Source organism: Lineus longissimus, chromosome 3 (genome assembly GCF_910592395.1).
Source record: "Lineus longissimus chromosome 3, tnLinLong1.2, whole genome shotgun sequence".
Lineage (NCBI taxonomy): Eukaryota > Metazoa > Nemertea > Pilidiophora > Heteronemertea > Lineidae > Lineus > Lineus longissimus.
The window spans coordinates 25,474,012-25,499,308 of record NC_088310.1 but is presented as its reverse complement, the minus strand read 5'-3'; the positions used below and the strand labels follow the sequence as shown (position 1 = coordinate 25,499,308).

The 25,297-nt window shown below is 39.6% G+C and overlaps 1 protein-coding gene across 6 annotated transcripts in view; it reads left to right on the top strand.

The window, feature by feature from the left end:
- Positions 1–25,297, top strand: part of LOC135484373 (homeobox protein Meis1-like) — a 184,251-nt gene that overhangs the window by 104,767 nt on the left and 54,187 nt on the right. For all 6 annotated transcript variants that reach the window (XM_064765765.1, XM_064765769.1, XM_064765767.1 and 3 more), the window contains 2 exons: positions 11,809–11,957; positions 18,366–18,442. In XM_064765765.1, coding sequence (XP_064621835.1) covers positions 11,809–11,957; positions 18,366–18,442 — 226 coding nt within the window. The remainder of the gene's footprint in view (positions 1–11,808; positions 11,958–18,365; positions 18,443–25,297) is intronic.

The window sequence follows — 25,297 nt, the reverse complement described above, 5'->3', positions numbered from 1 at the left end:
TTCAGATTTCTCGACGCAATTGCAGAATCCCTGACAATTCCCGAAAACTACCAAAGGGTTCTATGCAGGCTAACCCCTACCAAAACCTCTCTTTGAAGCATTGGGGCAGTTTGTTGATGACTGATAACCTTCAGAAACGATACTATTACCCTTTCATTCACTAGAAGCCATTGGTTTCTCTACTATCTCATGTTTATAGACAGTTGTAAAACGATAATAATATGTCCTATTGTCATCATCCAATCTCAATTACATCTGTATATGTCTCTCACAGACGAATTACACATTCTCTCAAGCATTTGATTATCTGAAGGGACATTTCACAGAAAGTACCAATATGTTGGTTAATATCTATTTGTTAATTACTCAAGGTACTGATTGCATGTTATTAGTACTTGTTTATTAGGACCATAAATGTGTAGATGTGAGTTACGGTCAGTATGTTGTCCTGTGATCAGATTTGGCCGTCTGCTCATACAGGGTTATTGATGATGTAAACAAAATGGATAGTATCTGTACCGGTCTGGCCAGAATGTAATGGTAATTAAGTCTGCTGGGAATTGGAAGTGGTCTCTTGATGGAGTCGGCACATCCTCTGTCTGGGCCAGGAACCATCCTCATTCTTAGTGTGTGTACCATTCAGAATCGTCCTCCAATCCATTTCCTTCTCAACCCAATAACAGCAACAGATTTCATCCCCTCTGGCTCATGTTTGCTTTTCAAACTCACCTCTCTTGAAACCTGGCAACATTCGAAAAATCTTAATCGCAACTTTTGTGTCCGTACCACTTGACATCTCCTCCCATATGGCTGGCTCATTATTACGGCATAAATTCCGCGTTGGCGGCTTCGGGGATCATATTGCTCTCTGTTTAGTTATTCCCATTGCTTATTCTCATCCTCCAGTTAATCCTACCGTAAGAGTGTTATCTGTTTGACATCCATGCCCCTTCGTGTATGTTGTTTTCCTAGTCCGTCCCCCCAAGCGCAGGCTATGACCAGCCAAGTGACTCGCCGTGGCCCGATCTCTTTGTGCGAAGGTGTAAGAGAACAAACACGATGTTATCTCTGTGATTGTTTCGCAATTGGTGTCTCACTTTACGCTACTGTAACAATAGGATGCTCAACCTGAGTGGAAAACCTGTCACCTTAGCCACCGTCAAGTTTAATACATTTGCCACTGTGATTCCTTTAATAGGACAAGATGTCACCGTGTAAACTTTCCACCCATTGCACTTGTCAGCGGGCATCGCCACTCATCATACGACTGTCACAGCACAGCGTTGTAACACGGAAAAATGCAATTCTGCCAACTCCCAAGTTGATATAGTAATGCAGAAATTCTTTTGTCATTCCCATATTCGAATTGGAGCTGAATTTGGCTTGTTTAATTTGATTAAAAAAGTGAATACAAATTTTCCACTTTCACATTAAAAGTGCAAGAAGTTCAAGATTCTGGAAAGTCAAACCTCATTCCAAACAAGATGTATAAAAAAGCAACCTCCATTCATTGGCTAAAACAGTTTCTAAAAACATATGCCTACAATTCATAAATCTTTCTTGCTATTCCTTGAGGTTTTTTTCTCACTGAAAGGCAGGTGATCTCAGTGATTACTCCGTGGACACTATCCACAGTGGCCTCATGCCATATTTCATAATTCATGATTCTCTTCTTCCGCCCGAACACGATATCCGTCTCTGTCCGATATTGTGTTTTCGATATGATGGACAAGCATTGTGGTGACTAATGACCAACACTGAGTACGATTGGTCAAGCTGTATTTCTGCATTTATCGAACAAGACCGCCATAATTTATGTCACGTTATTAAAGGAATGACTGGTTTCAATGATATTATATTTCTCTTTATGCTATTCATCTTCGTTGTTAGGCGCACACTTATAAAGAACGATCGTTCAGGCGCATTATGTTGATTAGGGAGTCTGGAAGAAACCCGGAGTTAAGTGACCTTTTCCGATGTCTGTCAGATCAATAATAAGCAAGATGTGATGGCAATGATCACTTTCTCTTCTCAACAACGTCGAGACGTTCAAAACACAAAGATTATTTTGTTTCTTTTTGATTGGTAATAGATACTTTTGATGAAAAATGCAAGCCCGTCTAAAACCTTTCCAAGAAAAAGAGAATGTTTTTATCAGTTCCTTCAGATGGTCTTAAACTTGCTGATTTATGGATGTCCCTTGTAGTTGCAGGCAGTGGTTGTACAATAGCTGAGGACAGTTCTAATGCAGCTGTGATTTAAAAATCTGGTCTGGGTCACAATCATTTCAGCCAGTTACTGTAATGTATTCTGGATTCCTAGCTGTTTCCCAGCTGCGGTTACCAATGGTGTTCAAAATATCTCCTAATGCGCAATGCATAAACTTACATTTCATTATCAGCATATCATCCTGCAGAAGAAACAACTATGTCAAGCAGATGCATTGCAAATACCTTCCATCTTTGCTACCTGACTATTTTGTTGGCTCAGCGCTTCAAAAACCTCCTCGACAATCCGACTATGCTTTGAACAAATATTGCAACTCCCTGATTGCACATGATAACAAGAAATCAAACCAATGGCAAGGCAGTATCGGGACTTTGATTGACAGTTATGTTCTCTGCCCATTTCCTGTTTGATTTGTCATTTGTGCAAAGTGTTATTTCAGTTCTAAAACACCTTCGTTGCAATGACAGTCATGTTGGTGTTACAACCATATACTTGCTTGGGTTTGGTACAAACTATCCAAGCAGTCTGACTCACATTCACTGTCAGTACATCTAACTAAAAACCAGCTCAATTGGCGGTGTAGTTTCACCCAAAAACTCGGCTTGGTGCCTCGGTTACAGCCTGAATTTCAGCTCCACACTTGTAGTGATTGGTGAGACAACCAGTCCAGATCACATGAAGAACTTACCTTGGACTGTGAAAAGTGGAAAAGATCAAAAGTAGAAAATACAAGTGAGGAAATTGGTGAGAATAAAATGGGTGGTCCTCTATCAAAAGCCCGAAATGCAAATATGAAAAAATGAGACGACCGAAATTGAGAAGAAATCTCAGTGTTATTTGCCAATTCAAGCTGTCAAAGGAGGGTTTGACAGTAATCGTCTGCCTTGCTTGTGTCCCAAGGCCAGGAATTTGACACTGACAGAATCGGATCAGCCCTCCGTCCTCCCACTGCTTATGAGGGTCGGTTTATAAGCTAGATGGTAACAATCTCAATGGAACAAAGAGGCAAAAGTGGCCAGACTCCTTCGATGGATCATTGCTATTGCCATAATGGCCCTGGGACCAGTACCACCTCTTTTGTTCCCAAAACTCATGGAGATGGAATCATTGCCCTAAGACTGACCAAGATGTCCAATAAAAAACATGTTCCGCCTCCTACCATTAGCAATTGGTCCTAATCAAAGAAAAATAAAGGAGTTTCATCCATTGTGAAAGCTGTCATATTTGTCTTGAGAAGAAGTTGAGTTGGCTTTATCATGTTGTCAAAAATATTCATGACCCTCATGCGTTTTTCTTGACCTGCCAGCAGACTGTACCTTCCAAGATGGCCGACCTCAATTATCGTCCATTCCTGTGGTTTCCTCTACCATCTGTTCGACCGGATGCATCGGCCTTCTCGGGCGATGGCAATGGCGACTGCATCCAGAACCATCTGCCCGTCAAGTGCCCCTTAAACACGAGGACGACGTACAATCATATTCTAGTTACTCGCTTATGACACTCGACGCGTTTACTCATGTCAGTAGCAGCTTTTTTTCGACGGGGTCCATCAGTGTACCACCACATTGACCACCGTTGAACATCTTGACTCAATCAGTGCAGGAAATAGCAAGTATTTCCGTGTTGGACCCATCAGCTTCTCCACGAACCTCTCCCTGACCACTGGAGATTGCTTCCAGATGAAGATTTCCTGCTCTCACCATGTGGTGACACATCTTGGGAATGAGGAGGCGGCCCAGAGAGATCCGCTCACATGCGTTTTCGATCATTTCGTAACTTATTTGACGTGATTCTTTTCGGTGCAGAAAACACTTTTTGGGAAAATGCCAAGTCTGGCAACTTAATAAGAATATTTTAGTCCTTGGCTTCTTTTCTCAAGGTCAAACCTTGACAGTGTAAAATACATCATTGGAAGTATTTGGTGATCCTATCCTACAAAATGATTTCCTCTGGAATGACCTGAACTATATCAGTATCCCCTCTTTTGTGCCGTAGCTGCCAATGGAAGAGCCTTAGTGAATGATTCTGTCTTTTCAGAAATTCTCTATTCCAAAGCGTAACAGAGCTTGTTTTGAATCATTTTACTTGAGCTCATTCTTCATGTTTACAGCTTGTCCAAAATTCTTCATCACATCCAAATTATTGATGTGAAGACTCCTAACCACTCAACAGAACGCTTCCATCACGTCAAGTTGTATGTAGTCCGTCATCTCCCAACATCCTGAGAATACTGCGATTTCCCCGTTATATTTCTTGTAAACCTTAGGGACATCCTGACTAGGGATGAATGGTTGTTAATGGTGAGGAAGGGCCAGTTGAGGCTGAAGGGTACTCAATCTTCCTTGGTCTTAATGCTTGGTGGAAGCAGCTAATGATCAAACACACACTCGTTTGTTCTCGTTTGCACAAATCTTTCATTTTCCTGTCGGTTTCTCTTTGGCCAATCTTTGACTTTTTGTTGGCTTTTCCTCCTTGGCCAATCTTTCATTTTCTAGCCATGGCTTGTATTCTCAGTGAGGAAAAACCCTTCTACACATTCTTCTTAAGAATGTTTAAAACGGTCTGGTGTAAGTCCAAAGAAATGATGACCTAGTCATTGATATATGGGTGACTTTTCCGAATCCATTTGAACCTTTTAATAAAGGAAATGTGTGTCTTTTTCGAGACTAGAATGCCAATCTCAATATATAACTTCGGTAATTGTAAAAAGCAGTTTTGGAATTTGCAATTGTATGTTATTCTGCTGCATGGAATGAGCCTCTTTCCAATCCTTTCATTGCAATTGCCCCAATCCAGCTATACTCAGGCTATTTTCAAGAAATGATTGCATGGCGACCAGAATGGGAATAAATATTTAAAAGTGAAATGAGCAATCCATATATTGAACTGGTTGGCGAGGGCAAGATAAGCATATGAGGTCCCCCACCTCACACGATGGAGGATACGGAATAATGGTGGAGCTGTGGAATCACACGCTTGGAGGCGAAAGGCGAGGCGCCATCCATCACTTGGATGGCCCTGAGGTGCAAATCGCACAATGTTATCCGTCAGTCACACACGAGTTTTGCTACCCTCAGAGGGATAGTGGCAAAACTTTACCATTGTAAAACCATTATTTTGCAATAACCGTGCAGTAAAATGTCATGCCGTGCGGCATGTAATCGCTTGACAGAACAGTTCACACTTCGAGGAAATTGCCGTTGGGATCTTGGGGTATTGTTTCAAGTTTCCGAGCAGTGCGCAAGAAGAAAGCTGGAGTAGATTGCAAATTAACACACCGCTTGCATGACAGAAAATGAATATGCGTAGGATTTTCCGCTAAACTGATCGCGATTCTGTGAGCCATTGATCAGCGAGTGTGGCCCAGATCTACCGCCTTTGTTGTTGCTAAATATCAATAAACAAGCATAAACCTGTAAGAATGAACAGATTGACAACTATTGTGGCTAATTCTGTAACAAAAGCCCACGTTGGTCTGCTTTATAAATAAATAACACACCAATATGGGAGGAGTTAGGATATCCTTTGCGGTACTCTAACTTCGTTTGATAATGTTATGACGGTGTGTTTTACTGGATTATTGTATCAATTAAACACCATTGCAGTCATGTGGAAACAGAGATTTAATTAAGACTTAATTACTCTGGACTCCAGCCAGGCCAAACATAGCTCCCATGTTGCGCCGCGGCTGTTAGTGCGAGAGCCGTTTTTTTCACAAATTACTACACACAACATGATTGTTGTGAGTCAGTCAAGATATGAATTACTATTTGAACACATTGTATCATGTTACACAATACAGCCCTGGTCAACTCTTGCGCAATCGACAACAATGGATAATTTGCTTTTGTTGCAAGATCAACATAATCTTACACGTTTTTTGTCGGAACTTTTTTCTGACCTCCGTCTGACCTCTTCTTAGCGGTGATCGAGTTTATTTTCTGCCTTTGATGTTATAATGGGGAAAAAAATGGGAAAATTATTGAATGCATGAGCAGTAGCTTATGCTAATCATTATTAAACCGCTTGTATATAATTGAATAGTTAAATTGAATATCAGTTTGGCCGGAGATAGGAGGTACGAAGCCAAGCACTCATGCCCTTGTATGAAACTAAGCGCTGTCCTGACGGTGCACTTGCTTGAAATGCACCCATCAAAAAGTAACAGCCCCTCCCCTTTTTGACACCTCAGCTTCAAAGACCTGCTGCCATGTGTTGACCCAGATTGGTTCAGTCTCCCAACTCGAGATGTTTTTGCTTTGGCCCAAGTCCTTTAGAAAAGTGAGGGTTTTTATTGTAGAGTTGTTCATTTTCAATCCAGCTTGTTGACGGTTTGATCCTAATACACAACTCCATATGAAAATATCTGACCATTTTGTGTCTGCAACTGGTGAAAAGCATTTTGTTTATCCGCCAGTTTTCTAGTAGCCTATCTGCATGTTTTGCATCTCTGAGTGAATTCCCTGCGGATGGCCTGTGTAAATTAGACACCAATGTGCTTATGTTGTCCCGCGTATGCAGATGTATGCATGTATAAACATGATGCTGCGTCTGTGGACGGACGAGATCAATGGTGCCGTACCATGCCATAGTTATGATATTGACAGCGTATGAATAGCGATGGCCATGTTGTACTCTATGCAGACACACTTGTATAAAGTTGAAAATGAGCAATCCAATATGTCCTGCTTTGGAAGATTTCGAATACTTCATTTTCTGACGAAATTTTCTGATGTTCAGATCAGTGGATTTGTGCTGGGTGTACTTGTGCTTGACCATAATATTTTGAAGAAAAGTTCCTTGTTTTCTCTGATTGTGCACTGTATCATTTACAATCTCCTGTTCAGTCTCAAACGCTTGGTGCAACGTTGTGAGAAATTACACCAAGAAGTGTTTGGCAACACGAAGAAATTTGTTCGATCAATGTTCTAGTTTGTAGAAACATGCAAACTTTAAAGATTTCCATTTGCGGGATAACACTTAATAGCGGCTGTCACCTCATGTTCAATGATCTTACACGTTAAGTGTAACCTAAAACGCGATCCCTCTGTCGAGAGGTGTGAATCGTTCCTCGCCAAATGTTTGATAACCCGATGTTCTTCCACCCGATCAGGAGATTTTGCACCAGTAGAGCGGAGATAATTGAGGTCCTTGTTTAGTCAAGCGAGACGAATTGTCTTGCCGTAATTTAAGATGTTCACGAGACCTCTGGGAATGCGTGCATGCGGCGGCGAGGTCAGAGAATCTGACCATAAGTGTGATTGGGGATGATTCCATCCGAATGTGACCAACCGCCAAATGGGCGATTTTCTCGTTTCTGAAAATGCTACAGGCAGATGATTCGACACCATTGGTGCATTTGGTGTGTTTGGTCTGAAATGCTGCGATAGGATCACTCTAAGTCCTTTATCCTTTTCCAAAACACCACTGCCAAAGAACTTGAACTGACCAGAGCATTTGGTACAATGGCCACTTGAGAAGAGTTAGATAGTCAGAGATAAAAGGGCGACCAGTTTGGCCAGGTGTGGACATTCTGGTCTGGCTGGTCACAGACAATGGAAAATAACTCAAGTATTCTTCCGGGCAGACCACTTACCTTTAATCTAGTCAAGTGTTATGTCATTTTGAAAAGATGCACGTCCCCTGAGGAGTCCTGCTCTAACCTCCTGATCCTTGGCTCCTGACTGGGGATGCTTCAGGGGGACACGGATTTGGGTCCCTCCCCCTTTGTCACTATTTTAGCTACCTGCCGAGGATACAAAACAAGATACTGACCGATCATCTTTACGTCTCTTCTTTTGGGTATCATTTCTGTTTTTGGTCTTTTGAAGTCTTTTTCAAGACGGTATGCTCAGACTAACAACCATTTTGTCCCAATCTCGAATGAAATTGCAAAGAGATTTTAGACAATGAATTGATGTTGTCTAATCAACAGATACAGAAATGTTTGTTTGAGACAGAAACTGTTTGTGACTGAATTCCCACATCTTTGACATCAAACTCTTGAATACTTTGATATTGAAAATGGGATTGGTATGAGCGTCATAATTTGTGGGCAAAATCATCTTCAAATGTTCAACTTTTGATCAGAACTTTTACCATGTGAAAAAAACTATGTAAATATAACTTTATTAGAGTTCTGTTTTGAATACCTGATGTCGCGGAAAAATTGTTTTTTCACCAGACGTGTCTTCATTCAGGCTTGAGGCAAATGTGGGTGTTTTGAATTTTAAATTTTTTCATCAAATTCTGAATATACATGAATAACTTTTAAATCGTGTAACCATTCAATAAAATATAAAACCTATCCTGTTTAAAACATGTTACCTTCTCTTAAGGAAGGTTTTGTCTCAAAAGCTCAGAAATATTTCCATAATTAAATGTTCTCTAACTACATTTAGTGTACTCTTATTGCAAATGAAATATTAGAAAGGAGGTTGTATAATTGAACCCTCCTCCAGTCAGTTTGAAGTTGCAGTGTGTAACTTGGCAAATATGATATAACTCAACAAGCTGCCTCTGCTCATCATCTAAGTAATCACGCATGTAAATTCTCCATTACTACGCAAATATTTTGTACAAGTAATTAGACTAATTGTCCTCCAGTGTTTACATAACGAGGAGAACCCGGTTTGGGTCGTCCAATCCCCATAATGCACTAGACAAGCAGTCATCCAATCCCCAGTGGGATGTACCACGACAACTGTCACCAAATATTTGTCAATCAGACTTCAATATTTGAGCAGAAAGTTGACTGGATTGGCCTTTTGTCTAACAATAGGTCGGACGAGCCTATCAAACCCTGCATGCAAATACCGCTATAAAAGTTAATCTTGCCGAGGTCAGGTGATGGCGGGTTATGTCCACACGCCCAAAGACACTAAAGCTCAGGCACCAGAAATGGATAACTCTCTAGCATGGCCAAGGAAAGGTAATAGCAAATTCTCGGATTAGTCGTAATTTGGTTAGACGTTGCAGGAAACTTTTCATTCTGGCTTTAGTTCTGCGCGTTGCGTAGTGCGCCATTTTCAATGGGTTCTGGCGCTGCTGGTGGTCTACACATCGCGCTATACTGCTTCTGTTGTGTTCATTGTTACGGCTGTGTTGCGTAAATTATTACTCTATTTGTTGCTTGGTTGCGATTCTTAATTCCTAATCTTAATCTTAATTCGTCAAATGATTAGATGGCCAGTTTTTTTTCCGGGGAAATAAGTTTTAATTTTGTGAAACTTTCTTTCCAGCAAAATCTAAGCTTTTTGTATTAGAGAGGGTCAGTGGGGTTCATGAATCCATTGTTTATACATTCAATCAGGTAGTTCTGTTAATCATTGGGGTGTATTTTTGACAGGGGGAGGGAAATAAATCTTTCAATTTCATAACTTTTATTTAACACTTATGTAAACAAAAACATTAAATAACTTTTGGTAGAAGAAAACATTTTAAAAAATTTCATCTTTGGAAACTTGTGCTTTTGCTGTTGAATATTTTGTTTGTTTGTTTAGATTTTCTTTTGTGTTCAATGTTGATTTTTTGTTTGTTACTGAAACAGAGCTGGGTCAAACGTTTTTTGGGGTGGGGAGACTGAAATACTGTTTTATCTTCATATAGATTTGATTTTGCGTGTAATTATATTTTCATATTGAATATTTTCTTCACTATAGTATGGTATTCCAATTATTGTTGGCTTAATCAACTTCATTGTCATTGTACTATTCCTAAACACATCTATGCAGCAACCAACTTCGTAAAATTTTGAATATTTGTTCACAAATTTCCATTGATTTAGGAAATTTTCATGTTTCTTTAATGATGGCTAAATTTCCATTGTGGCCTGGCTTTGTCGAATGATGTATTATTTACTGGGCTGCAGTCAGCAGTACTTGAGTTTGTTTGCGAAGCACTTTATTAATGAGCCAGTGCATTATCGATTATGATGTTATACTGGTGTGCATGGGCCCTTCAGAATGCATACCCTAACTAGATGGATCTTGTGCAAGATTAACCCTTGAAATATACATGGTTACCGATACTTCTACTGTTAGGTGTATCTAACTACCGCGCTATGTGTTGTCACAAATCAAAGCTTGGTTTCATACTCTTATATCAAGTATGCAGTAGAGGTTTAATGTTTGTGTTCACCAATAAAAACAATTTGCAGTATTATACAAAATAATACAAATCAAGCTGTCAGAGATTTCTCCTGTCCCTTACATAGCATTCCTACTTCCGCTCGTCACCTTCTGGTATTCCAACCACGCTACTTGCAGCAGTCATGTGACATCGATCGCCATTTTGAGATGGCCGATCATATTGATATACATGAGCTGTAATAGTATCTATAATAGCATATGCATAGCTTTCCTGATATCTGAGATTGGGAATAAAAGTGGACATGGTCTTTAGAGTTCTCATTATCGAATTGCATTGGATTTGTGTATGGATGTGGTCAGTCATCTGTAATCCTGCATATGTCCTCTTTTAACCCCTTCCTCCTCCAGCAAAGGACACAATGACATAGCTATGGGGTTTTTTTCTGAGTTGTTGGAAATGTTGGAAATAGAATGACAATATATTTCCAGGAAAATGTTCTTAAACTATAAAACACTGCTAAGTAATGGCTTAGACTTTGTTCATACTGATGAAAAGCACTGCTACGCCTCTTACTGCTGAGTAATTCAAATCTTCTTCAAAATTGTAAAAATAAAATTTTTTGTTTCAACAATGTTTAAGATCTGTTTGATGTTGCTGAAGCATCATGAGTCATGCAAAGTTTTAAAGTGTTTATTTTTGTCATTTTATGTCATTAGTACTTTCCCCGTATTCTATAAGCAGAGAGGTCACTGACCTTATTTTATTCAATCAAAGACTCACAAACACGTGATTTCATCTTCAATTCTAACTATCGAATAAAAAATTCCAACATAAATCAAAGCATTTTGGAGCCAAATGACTCCCTTACCTAACTGCGACATTTCTCCTCTGTACTTATCCTCCTGTACGCTTTGAATTCAAACAAACTTTTATCTCATCTCAAAACCGAGTCAGAAGATCATTAGCTTTTTAACTTGGACACGTCCAATCTGAATGCAATTTACTGATGATGATAATTCACGACGGATAAGTTTTACCTCAATCAAGAAGTCATCCCCGATATCCGTCGTATTTTTTCCCAAAAGTCGCTTTGTGAGGTTAAGACGGCTAATCAGATTCGCGCAGATCTTTGAAATCTTAAATCGCGTCATTTCTCAGTCCCGCTAACAAGACAATGAAACCTTTTAAAGATGCCTAATACTCGGTGAAAGGGAAACAATAGGGTTTAACGAATCATCTCCTTTGATATCATTTAACAAAACAGTTTGTCATCTGATGGTAATTTTTTGTGATCTTTGCAATTTTTTCTGCCGATCTTCGGTAATTTTGATGTTTTGTATCTCATTACCTGTGATCGTCATCTAATGGGTAATTTGAATGTGATTTTCCTAATCTTTGGAGATTTGTCAAATCTTCTGCGATGTTGATTTCTTTTAAAAGTAAAATATACCCACATTTTTTAATATGCGTTTCTTTTTCTCGTTTTAGGTGATGGTTTAGATAACAGTATTGGGTCAGGGGAGGGGACAGCGGACGAAGAGTCAGACGAGCGCACGCAAAAACGACAGAAGAAAAGAGGAATTTTCCCAAAAGTAGCAACAAATATAATGAGAGCCTGGCTCTTCCAACATTTAACAGTAAGTACAGTTTAAATTTTCATACACTGACCAAAAGTACCAAGTCTATGATATCTCCTGTCCAGGTTGCTAAATCTTGTCTTTCATGAGCAGTCATTATGGTTAAGGCACCTTGGTGTAGAGTTTTACATTGAATTCAATAATAAAATGAACATAATTTTGTCTGTGACCATGATATGCGACCAGATTTCACTGCTATTCATACAAGTATGCAAATAATGGTCAACTTTCGATCCCAGCTCATCTTCGTTTCCTGTTTTTTGCTAAAAACAACATTGATTTTTTAAGTTGAGTTGCAATCCTTTTATCAAACACTTTGAAGTAGAATCTGAAACCTCATCGTATTTACAAGTATGTAAGAGCTATCCTGCTCGAGTGCATCTGAAATTTCTCCGCAGTTTCTAAAAGATCCATCTCAATTTTGTCTATGTTATTCTGGCTAGATATTATGTCTCAGCTAAAGTGAATCGAATGACGGGGAAGAAGAAGGAAGACCTTATTTGCATCTAAGGAACCTCCTACATCATGTACATTTGTTTTAAATAAAAATTTACCTAAATTTATAAGGTTTAGTTATTGAAATAAGTCACAAATGGTTAAGGAATCTTCATTTTCTCTCTTGAGTAATAGCTGCTTATCAATTTGTTCCGAGGAATGAAAGTCTCGCCGCCAATCCCCGTCTAAGTCTAAATGGTCTGCGCACAAATCTGCCTGTATCAACTGGTGCTAGTTTCTCCATCTTCTCAAGTAAGATGGTCGCAAGCTTGTTAAGCTGGCGTGGTCCCCGTACAAGGCCGGACATTGATTGGAAGCCATCTATTCACTTCTAATCATCATCCTGATATCTGTCTCTTATCAAATTGTTTTGGCCCATGGCGACCGAAATGGTCAATGGGTGAAAACTTTTGGAATTATAGCGCGCCAAAGATTCACTCTCAGACAAATCAAGCGAGGAAAATTGAAAAATGCCATTGATTTATAGGATTGGCATGATAAATCTTATTGAGAAGAGAAAGAATCGAATTGTTAGTTTGTAAACAGAGTGAATGGGACGCATGTTCGAAAATTTGAATGGTTGTACGTTCTCTGTTGATATCAATCACGGGTCCGTGTGAAGAACAAACTTGTTTTGTTCATCAGAGAGTACCGGGTGACAATATTTGTGTGAGTAAGAACTAATTTCTCTAAGTGCCCCAAGGAGTTTGTGACTACCGGTGTCCTGGCGGTAGCGATTTGAGATGAGAGATGATGAATGTCGACAATATCTAGTCGTCTGACAACAAATCGTCAAAATTGGCATTTTGGGAACAAAGAATATTTGCGCTGATGTTACCCCCTGTCGCCATTGTTATGACTGTCTTGTGTGTCCTTCCCACGTTTGGTACAATCTCATCAGCAATTTGTGTGTCGTCGTTTGTGATGCCGTCAAATATCATCGGACGTTGCGTCAAAATCGAATTGGTTAAGGCTTTTAGGCAGATAACTCTTTTCCAGAGTGACTTAGTCAAATCATGATGCATACTTTGTCATCCTCTATACGATTAGCGTCGCTGCTATCGGATAAGATGGCGTCGTCCCACAACTATGACCCCGAAACTGGCAGACGACAGACTATCCACCGGGAGCAACACCAGTTTGCAACAGAAAAGCTTTAGTTTCAAATCGTACAAATTAAGAAATTACGCCAGAACATTGCGATCTCATTGTCTTAGAAAATGCAATTAATTTGGTTGTCCATTTGATTCGTCGTTAGCTCTGGGCCCACCAATCAGATTAGCGACGGCTTCCGCTATACGAACCATTCTCACAAATTCTGATCAGGACTCATTTTACTTCCCCAGTGGTGCATCATGGGATATGAAAAGAGCATTTAGCGGCCGCACGATTTGAGACAGATCACTAGTACCATTTGTTTAATGTAATAGACAATTGTGATTACTTCTGATCAAGCTGCTGTCCTTCCCTTGGATTATATTCTCTCCGAGATTGCTCGTTCGGGACACCCATTGTTTGCTAGTTTTTAATTCACTTATATCCATAAATCACTCGAATTGGGTTATAATGAGAATCAAGGGTAAAAACTTTGAGAGATCCAGGCACTAATAGAACTTTCTTTCTATGTGTTTATGTTTGTTTGATGAAAACTATGATATGAATGCCACTTCTGGGTTCAAGTTTGTCTCAGTGATATATTCAAAGGTACATCAGTTCTGGACCAGTCATTAGTTTGAATCACTTCCTTCGGATTTCGATTTCGAATGAGTCCATATTAAGACTCCTCAAAATGAGTCTGAATTTAGACTCATTGAAAAGGGCCTAACTCGAGTATTCAAAAGCAAGCTTAGATCAGTGAAACTAGAGGAAGCAAATGTTTATTCTATTGAGAGTTCTTATAGGCAGTCATTGAGACTTGGTATAACTGGATCAGCCAGTCCTCTATCTCTCACATCCCTAGGCTACATCTCTCCACCTCTGTTACTCCATCAATCATTCGCTCTGACACAAAGTACTGATTTGCAAACCTTTCTTTCTCCATGTACCAGCAAAGTTTGACCTATGGGTCGTTTAAGCTGATACCCCCAACCAAAATAGATACTTCACTGCGTTTTTCCCCGTTTTTCCCCCACCGAGTATACCGAGTTCAGTAATGTGATCACAAAGTGTAGGTATGATCACAAACGTGGAATTGTGGGTAGTATTTCTACGTGGTGTTTGATCTCGTTCCTTGATCTAAAGATTACACAATATCGGCTTATTCCTGATATCAAACAGCTAATTGGAGATATTGCCATGATAAAAAAACATTTGAGGAAAATTACCAGTATCACATGACCGTACTGGATACTGTATATAATACCCTGCACTTCCCCACATTTCCAGTGAGTGTACATTAGGATACCTCTTAACAGTGACCCTTCAGTGGAAGAAAATGTTGACAAACTTCTTCCCCTCCCTCAAAACATTAGACCAATATCACATTACCAATTTGGCCATACTGGAGTGTACAAGGGTAAGCCTGCGCCTCGAAACATTTCTACTGATTGCGTAGTAAGAATACCTCTCAACACTGATCCTTCAGTGGAAGAAAATGCTGAAAAACATTTTTCTTTTTCGTCAAAACATTAAACCAGTATCCCATTACTGATTCGACTATAAGGGTTAGCCAACGCCTGGCCACATTTCCCGTGTACATTATCACAAGCGTACAATATCTGATGGTAAAGTTTAGAGGACCTCTCAACACTAATGCTGGCTTTTATCTCAATACCAGATTCGAGATTAGTCAATTTCTTGGTGGTACTTCACTGGTTTACCTGTCGCAGAACAGATCATCTACGGCACCTAGAGTGGCTATTCTTTGCCAGCGCTTAATGCGTCTGGCGGAGATTTCATTAAAATTTAACATTATGGGGAATCGGGATGGGGATTTTCCTGGTCAAGTTTTGGGTCGTGGAAATGTTCTTGGCAAGAACATATTGCGGTATGAGCAGCATACACTCTAAGAAATAAAGTTTTACCTTTAAAGCTGTAAGCAAAGAAATTCCTGAGCTCACGCAATTCATTATCATGATTTGTCGTCCAGAATTTATCCATAACCCCTCAGCAGTCAAAATAGTGTATTAAAAATTACACCAGTTTTCGTGACTTTAGTCTTGTGAAGGAGATTTGTTGTATATTTTGACACCCTTTACTATATTTTCGCATCTTTTTGATGAAAAAAAACCAAGAAAAACATTAGCTCTTTGATTTGTGCCCTCGATTTAATTCCCTACTCCTTCATTGAAGCAGACGTGTTACAACTATCACACCATCGCCGCATGAGCCACACAATATGGCCGCATCTGAAATGAAGCCGTACCATTTCACAGCCCTAACGTGTTTTTCCGACCATGTTTTAATGAAGAAGATCATTATGATGACGATGTCATTTATCATTTAGAGACTTTAATGTAACAGTTCTCCGGAATGGAGAGAATAGGCAGGCAGTTAGAAGATGGTAGCGGGTACTCGAGGGAAATGAAGGAAGATGATGCACTGTATCTCTCTCCCTCGAGACCTGTGATGCATCCCGATAAAGAGGCTGTATACACCGACTAACAGGCCCGCGCTATGATCGTTTATTTACCACAAATATTTATTTTTAAGAATGTACGGTAAGTAGTGCTCCGTGGTTTAGCTGACGGCGCTGTGCTCTAGTTTCTTTTGCCAATTATACAATTTATTTGCTAGCCAAGATAACTTTCTCGCCTCATAAACAATTTGATGTTTAAAAAGTGCGGGCACCTATGGCATTTGGCTGTAATGTTTGCAATAGATGTTGGTGTCTTGAATACCGGACTCAATCTCAGCTTGCCTGGCACTAGCATCTTTTCAAAGATCAAGAACTCCTGTACCTTAGATATATAAGTGACTTGGCAAAGAAGTTCTTGAAAAAAGTGAGCAAAAGTGGATTTTTGGCATATATCTTCGGGAAAACTGCAACAGTTGCAGAAATATGATGAAGAAAAAGGTGTCATTTTTTTCTGAGCTGCCCTGTACATGTGATTTCCTCCACAAGTAGTGTCACTGAAACCCAAACCACCATCTCATTAACTCGGAGGTCGCCATGACTCGTTTACAAAACTATTCAGACCTTAATTATTTTTTGTAATTATGCATCAGTTACAGCTGCTCGCGTTATAAGGGGCTCACATACAGGAAATGGAATTTGCAGGGATTTTTCCAGATTTTCTCCCTCTTGTTACTGATTGTAAATCTATTCTTTTTATGTCACATAATAGTCAGCCATTAGGATGACTTCCTGTTGACTTAGCTCTTGACTTCTATATTGTCCAAGTCACCTGCCCACCATTGTCTATAGTGTCTAAAGTTATCTTCACTATGATCCTATTGTCACGAGGGATAAAAAAGGAAAAGGGCCTTATCTTTAAACAGCCCTATGGGGATGTTCACTTTCCACCCAATAGAATCGATGTTATCTGTGGGTTATTTCAGCTTTGTGTGATTGTTCGTTTGCAGTTATTTAAAGATTTACAAACAAGGGAATGATGGATGTGGTTGTGCACTCTGCCTTCGACAAACATTTTATTTGCACGTTAAACAGGTGGTTTTACTCTGGGGTGAGTTCTGTGGATTTGATGCAGAATAATGATAAATCATGTAATAACATAAGATTTATTAGGATAATTATAATCCATCCTTTGAATTTAAGGCTGTGTGATGGTTCAGCAAATGACTAAACAAAGATCATCAAGCCTAACTGCTGCAAATAAACATTCTACAGAATACCCAAAAAAAAATTAGTCTGAAAATGTGATTTGGTCAGAATAGTTTAACAGGTTCTCAAAAACTCATCCTCTGATTTCTGCTGCCAAGAATTGGAAATCATGGGATTTTTAGACTTTCAAAAACCAATTTCATTTGCCAAAAAATATAACATACTACCATCGCTGGAACTTAATGGTCTGTAAAATCCTTATCGCATGCAGCTGTAGTTCCTCTGTGCATTTATTGAGGGCATTAAAGTAATGGAATTATTTAGATTCGAAAAACGAAGATGACGTCCTTATTTCAATTTTTTGTATAAATTGTCCATTATAAAGACAAATGTTCACGTTGAAAAGAATCAGCCTTTTTAGATGAGAAACCTCCACTGGGATGTTGGTGCATTAAAATGGTCCGTCACGCATGCTCGTAAAAGTCCTCCCATTATTTCATGCGTAAAAAATCTTTGAGAATTTTCAATGTTGAATTAGCATTATGAGTAGATGATAGGTCATGATTTTCTATTTCGATCACTGCTACCAGTTCTCTTTGGCAAATTCTTCTTCTAAACTGCTTAGGTACAGCTGAAATATTTGCTGTGAAAATCATCGTTCTTGATTTTTTCATTGAATCATCCACATCCAGGACACGTTTAATGATTCCTCATCAGCATACATTTTCTTTTCCAATTTAAAAAAAAATCTTGACACACACGTTTTTTCCTGTTCTGTCTCTCACTAATGTTGAGATTCAACGGTTTCTTCATTAATAACAGTAAAAGGCAGGAATTCTGCCCCCTGCGTGTGCCGATTGGTAATTGGATCCTGGTTTTTGTTTCGGACGTGAACAATGTCTTTTTTTCTGTGAGTGGTATAGGATATCCTTCCTCATAGGGCCTGGGGGTTGTTAACCTACCAATCTTTGAGTAATTTCTTGGGAAGTCTGGTCCTTGTTTTCCTAAGGTTTTGTCCCAAACTTCCCAATAGCGTATTCTATATGAAATATGTAGGTTTGCTGAATTCAGTAGTTCCTAAATCATGCAATTCCTGAATTATTCGTATGGCATATTGCATCTGGTGACATATTTCTATGCATTCTATGTTCATCACCTTAGTTATTTTTGGATGATTTTGCTCTTTCCAGCATCCATATCCCTCAGAGGAACAAAAGAAACAGCTGGCACAAGATACAGGATTAACGATATTACAAGTTAATAATTGGTAAGTCGATTTCACTTTAATTTCTTAGAGAAATGTTTTTCTTTTGCTTTCTATATTACTGCTCATGGTCCTTCTTCTCCATCACGACAAACTGTGTTGATTTCAGTTTCTCCTGTCATCATTTGGTCAGTATTCTTGAGGGTCTTTCCCCTGACCGCTCCAGCGCTGTCCTGTCATCTGTGATTACTGTCATAATTCTTACATGTTTCCTGGTGGTACATGTTACTAATATGGTTAGGGATGCTCTTCAGCCTCAGAGAAGTACAGATGTGAGGGGAGGGCTCATACTGTAGACCACGTTATTGCTGACAGCGTTTCCTGGTGGTACACATTACTTAGGTTAACAGCAAAGTGCGCTGGTGAGAGAAGGCCTATACTGTAGACCACCCATCTCTATGGCATGTTGAATTTTCCTGAGGATGCTTTTTACCAACTTGATATATCTTTAGAAATTAGCTCTATGTGAATAAGAATGGATGATATTGGTGGAAGTCTAGCTACAATCTAGGGTGCAGCAAAAACAGTATAATTGCACATGGTCATGCATGCTCATTCACACAATGAATGAAAATTTCAAGGTACCAGCACCCTCAGAAAAAGTCCTCATCTAAAGACCCTGCCAGTACAATAAGAAAACCATTAAAAATTCCTCTTCATTGGACACTGCTTGATGCAAAAATCATTGAATCAACACTCATTCTCAGCAGTCATTCATCCACTAGTGACCAGGGGATTCACCTATACGATGGCTCTCTACTCTAAACATCATACAAGATGCAAAATGACAATTTGACACATAATCTATAGTTACGATGTACTGACTGGCGAATCTTGAGCCTGCTGTTAAGTAGCCCATTGCTGGTCATTTCGGTATGAAATGTTATAGAATTTCGCTAATTATTGCCTAATTAATGAACCTTTTGATGATATTGACCAATCTTTCTAAGTGGGGATGATGGAGTGATTTTCTTGCACAAAAAACTTTGTATCATTTCTTTTCATCTCAACTAAATAAGAGAACAGAATGAACAAAATAAGTGGCTTTCAGTAATTTTTGGATAATTTGATTCTGTCAAACTCTTTAGGCCTATATTTCCATCTCTAATACGAGGCCCCTTTTTGGTCAGTGGATACCAACTAGTTGCATTGGAACAAACTTTACCGGCTGGTCTCCAACCTTTGACCTCCTGGACACGAGGCATGTACTAAGCCATTGCCATTATAAAGCCATTGCGATATAACATGAAAAGCCATACCTCAGTATGCTGCTCATTTAGCTCCTAATGCTCAAGAAAATGGCATTCTTAGGCTAACCGTCTTCTACCCCAGGCCAAACCATGATGAAAAAATTTGATTATACATTATATGATTTCCTGAACATGATGTCTAAATGGGTTTAATACATTAAATGATGTTTTTGACCCGAAGGGTCGTTTCGAAACATCCTTGCGCACTTTATCAAAAGCTCCGCAGAATCATTTCTATAACGTGATTTTGATAGCATGAGAAAGCAAGGCCGAAGCTTATGCTCGAAGTGTTAACCGCGTTCTCAGAAATTAAATGGGATAATTAGGAAGTTTCTGAGTTTGCCGATGGCAAGGATGTACCCAAGATGATTGGAAACATGGTTACTGATGCGTGGGGAAGTCGTGGTGGTCCTCGTTGGATTGCTTGAGCGTATTATGGTTCTCCTTGAGCAATCCATCGCATTAATGACAGAAAGCATACAGTGTTCTCCCGGGTTTTTGCTTCTGTCATGTAATGTTGGAAAATTTGAGCATTTTGCATTTTAACACTCCAGTGTGTGGACTTTAATTGAAGAACAAATTGGCCAATATGCTTTCAATGGTGGTCGTGATGCATGCAAAGTCAAACTGAAAATTGGAACGAAATTTTTTTGCAGGGTGCTACTTCTCTCAGGATAGACGAGAGCCTTTACGACTTCTTTGTCTGGACAATGCAGAAATCAACAGATGTTAAAATCCAAATTTGTTTCCCCGTAGAAAAATTCCTAACTACGGCTAGCTGAGCTGTCTTCTCTGCACTTAAAATTGATACATTCCTTGTCAATTTCTCATTCACCTTCATGGTTATTGTTGTCTTGTCAATTCCTCTAACCAGTTTGACTAAACATCGTAGTCAACATTGATCATCCTGACAAGTCCATAAATTCTGACCCTTCCACGCTGACTGATTTACCACCTTCGCATCCAATTCGAGGTGTTCTACATCTGTCAGACCACAGTCTCTCATCCATTAACAAGGTGTTAAAACTGCCCACTCTCCGCAGCTAAATCAAGTTAATCTGAAGGGAAGCCGGTCCCTGTGGCCTTCAACAAACCTCCCTGTTATGGCCACCGGTATTATCTATCATGACACCCCATTTCAAGCGGTGATGTATTTTACCATGAGGACTGACCGGACATGCTTCGTAATTTATTGACTGCCAGCTCGGCGATGCTTTGCAAGGTGGCAAGCTGCGTAGATGCGATATGTTCAAGATGATCACATCGACAAACTAATGACTGGGCCCTTGTGAACATTTACCGCTGCTAACCAGTGCGCATTTACATATTTCATGATTTTTGTCCCCCGCGCTCATTAACCGCTGGCGAGTTCATCGCTAAGTTGATTAGTATCGGCAAGATAATGTAATCAACGCGCTCACTTCCCTGCCGACCACAACCATGCATCATTACCACTAAATGGACACTGTTCGCCTTTTTTTCCTCCGAGCAGTAATTTTGTGTCATATAGCCCGCCTAAGTGGTCAGCCTCTGAATCCTTGGTGTAATCCTTTGGCCAGTCTCGCCAAAATTGGTGATGCTTTCTATCTTCTCTTTGATCTTAATGGTCCTTTCAGTGGCATTTTACCATTTGAAGATGACTTTTCAGTCATTGGTTCTAAGCTTTGTGGACTTCAGTATATTTGCCTATGAGAGACTGCTAAAGAATGTTCTTTAAACTGGGCTCCATCCAGGATGTCATTTCCACATCACAAAACCTAGAAATCTTTGAAATCTCAAGCATCTTCTAGGCAAAACACGCATAACAGACAACACATCTGACTGCATTGGTCCAGTCTGTTTTATTTGGTCAAAACACAGTCCACTAGGGCTCACTTGATAAAATGACATACAATGACATACAAGTCTATCCCCACACACAGCCCAATTGGGCTCACTTGATAAAATGACATACAATGACATACAAGTCTATCCCACACACAGCCCAATTGGGCTCACTTGATAAAATGACATACAATGACATACAAGTCTATCCCACACACAGCCCAATTGGGCTCACTTGATAAAATGACATACAATGACATACAAGTCTATCCCACACACAGGCCAATTGGGCTCACTTGATAAAATGACATACAATGACATACAAGTCTATCCCACACACAGGCCAATTGGGCTCACTTGATAAAATGACATACAATGACATACGAGTCTATCCCCACACACACAGCCCAATTGGGCTCACATGATAAAATGATATACAAGCCTATTGGCTAAATGTGAAAACACTATTACAAGACATATAACAATAGAATTGGTCTCAGAAAATACTAGATTCTACAAAAGCTATGAGACTGTTGTTGTGATAACATTTGTTAGCCAGTACAGAAAAATGGTCTCGATTCATAATAAATAGTACTTATATTCGATTCTGCGTTGCAGTATAATGCAACTGATAACTTATACTGTGGGCTTTCTTGGTATATTCTATTGCCACAACTAGAATTGCTAATTCTGGCCAGTTTTATCGTTCTCCTTTCCTTGGGAATATAATCATATTGATGTGGAAATTCTATAGGTAAAACATGTAGTGAATTATTCACCAAGACCTCAAAGTCAATAAGGGCAATCATGTCAAGTCCCGCACCAAGGTCCGTTGGGGCTGCTGAAATTTTATTTCACTGGTAACAGTCGACCGAAGGGTATTGTGTTTTATGAACTCCTGGCGTATTTTTGCGGGCATGATTATCATTGAGACAGGTCACATTTCAGTTGTCATATCTGATCACGTTGAGAAGTTGATATAATATCCCGATGATCACCTAGAAACCGGTATCTCATTCACCTCGCTCATTATAAAACAAAACGCCTTTCAGGTTGGATATTTGCGATCTGTTTGCCAAAAAAGAGCAGCGCATTTGAGGAAAATGATCATGGCGGTGTGTGGCCTGGAGGCGTATCAGCGGGCTCCCTCAAAAGAAGTGCCGCAGGTCCGTAGTTGTTGGAGCGGCCTGCGGGTACGCTGGCGTCAAACTTGAGATATTGACGATCGTGTAACATGGCGTTCATGCCCCGCAGTGCCCTTCGTTCAGTATCACTTCACCTAACTACAAGAATAAAGTCAATTACCCCCTCGAGCAAAAGGTGATCTATAGTTCACTATATTATCCTTTACGCCTTTCCCATTCTCCATCATTTTATCTTGAGAGAAAAAACATGAATTCTGTCATAAAAAATGTGATATGTCAACTTTTAGGCTAAACTTCTCATTTCTTGAAGGGGTTACAATGTTATGCTACTTTTTGGAATCATTGTGTTAAAGATGACATTTAGTTGATTCTCAATAACGGTTCTTGAATAAGGAGCGCATAAATCATGGTTGCATCAGAATAGGAAGGACACAAGAATGTTGGTATGAAATTTTGTTTTGAAGTTTGCTCTATACCGAAAGGTTCTTTGGATTACCTTCCTGCACTCCTGTTAGGGCGCTGGTATATTGCGCATGTCCTGTGGGGGATTCCAGCGTAGTGTAATTATGTGTTGGTATGCACATCACATCCACAGCCTCCTCTGCGCCCTAGGTAATGTGATTTTGTTTACAAACCTAGCAAGGTAATTTATTTTTAACATCAAAGTAATGAGATGTGTACAGCAGACGCTCAACAAGAGATAGTGTACAGGAAGAGGAGAGCGATCTTCATTGGATAATGCCTGGCAACCATATCGAAAGACGAGAATAGATACTTGAATCTTGTTATAATAATTGTCAACCAAATAGTATTATCCTTAGAAGCAGGTTCGTAACATGCTTCTCGATGCTAGGCTCCTTACGGTGAAATGCCAGATATTTTGCCCGAGTTTCAGGAAGATTACATGTATTTCTGCTGAAACTGGTCTTTAGCTAGCATACAGATCTCAATATCATTAGTTCGTTATGCCTTCTCATCTAAAGGACAATCAAATTTATTTTGCTCCATGACATGACGTTCCTAAAGAAGCCTGGGGGTCACCTGATTACCAAAATTTATAATCATTATCTTGCTCTAATTGGTACAGACAACCACCCTGTTGGTCAGTTAGAAGGACAAGTTCAACAGGTAAAGCAATTAAGGGCAATTCTGACACCTTGGTGGCCGTTTTGACACCTTTGGCAAAATCATCGCCAAAAGTCTTCCGAAATAGCCAGAGTCTGTTTCACTACTTGGTGGCAGGCGTCTTCACTGATTGAAGCAGGGTGGATCCAGTGAACTTTCGGTGAAATGAACTACGAATGTTATAATTGCAGTCATATTTTTCGCCGACACCCCTGATGACAAAAGGGATATGCAACCGTTTGACATTGTGTGCGATTCTTCCGCGTAATTTCCCTCGATTTTGCGTTCACAGGATCAGTGGGTTGCTTAATCAGTGCGGACACTTGAGTCACTTCACTTGGTCGCTGCTCATTCACTGTTGGATCACTTTCTATTGTAAGATGATGAACTTCCCTTTGACGACACCTGTCCTCTATGCCCTCGGGGTGTTGCTGGCGATATTGCCGTTGATGTGATGACCATGCCGTGGAAACAAGAAACGGATGACGTTGCAAAACAATAGAAATAATTATTCCTCCATCTGAGAAGTGAGATGAGAACTACTCGACCATATTCTGATAGATTGAACCTCCTGTGTTCAATATTTTTTCATTTCCTCTAATTTCAACTTTTTTGGTCACAACTCCATTGTTTCATTGGCTCTGTGTAAGTGTAAGTTCACTCAATGTTGTGTTGCTGTTTCTGAATTAGAGATTGTGCAATCATCTATCCAAAAAGTCATCATCATCTTTAGAATGACTTCCCTCAGTGTCATGTGTCAGGAATTTTCATATTTTCTGAGAAAATTTAGAAAAAAATATTGGGAAAAATATGTCCCTCTATAAGCTTCTTTGGATTAAAGTTGGCTGAAGAGTAAAAACCAGACCACAGAAGTGATATAAAAGTACTTACTTGAGATTATTGAGGGAAACAAGAATGGAATCTGATTTAAGAAGCTTTAACACCATAGGATGACACTAAATAGCCAAAGTCGTTTAGTCAAGCTAATCATTGCTTTTGTTGAGAATTAGCATGATTAGATGGACAGTCAATCAGGGATCATAAAACTCAAAATGGTCCCTCCGACCGGATTGCATTACCTAAAAATGGTCCTTCGAGCTGTATATAGCATTACCTCTGGTGTGGGCACCCCACACGACCATGATTACAGATCAGATTACCAAATATACCCAAACAGCCCCGAGCATATCAAAGGTCCAGACTCCGACACTTGGATGTATTCTAGTCCGGATTTCATCCCGATAAAGATCCCATTCAAACTGCCGAGAATGAGAAGCAGTTTTTCCACGCCCCGCTGTGTCTAACACTACCCTTCAAGCGATGCGTTTTATGTTTCATAATTGTATTGAATTTGTTGGTTATTGTCGTACCTCACCTGCATATAAACTTTGATCAACTTTTTGCATGACAGTCCCAGTTTTTATTGCTTGTGGCATGGAGAAATATCCCCACTTGATTTTTTTAGAGGAAATTAGACGAGATTAAATTCAGCGGAATCAGCTGTCTGTTTTGTT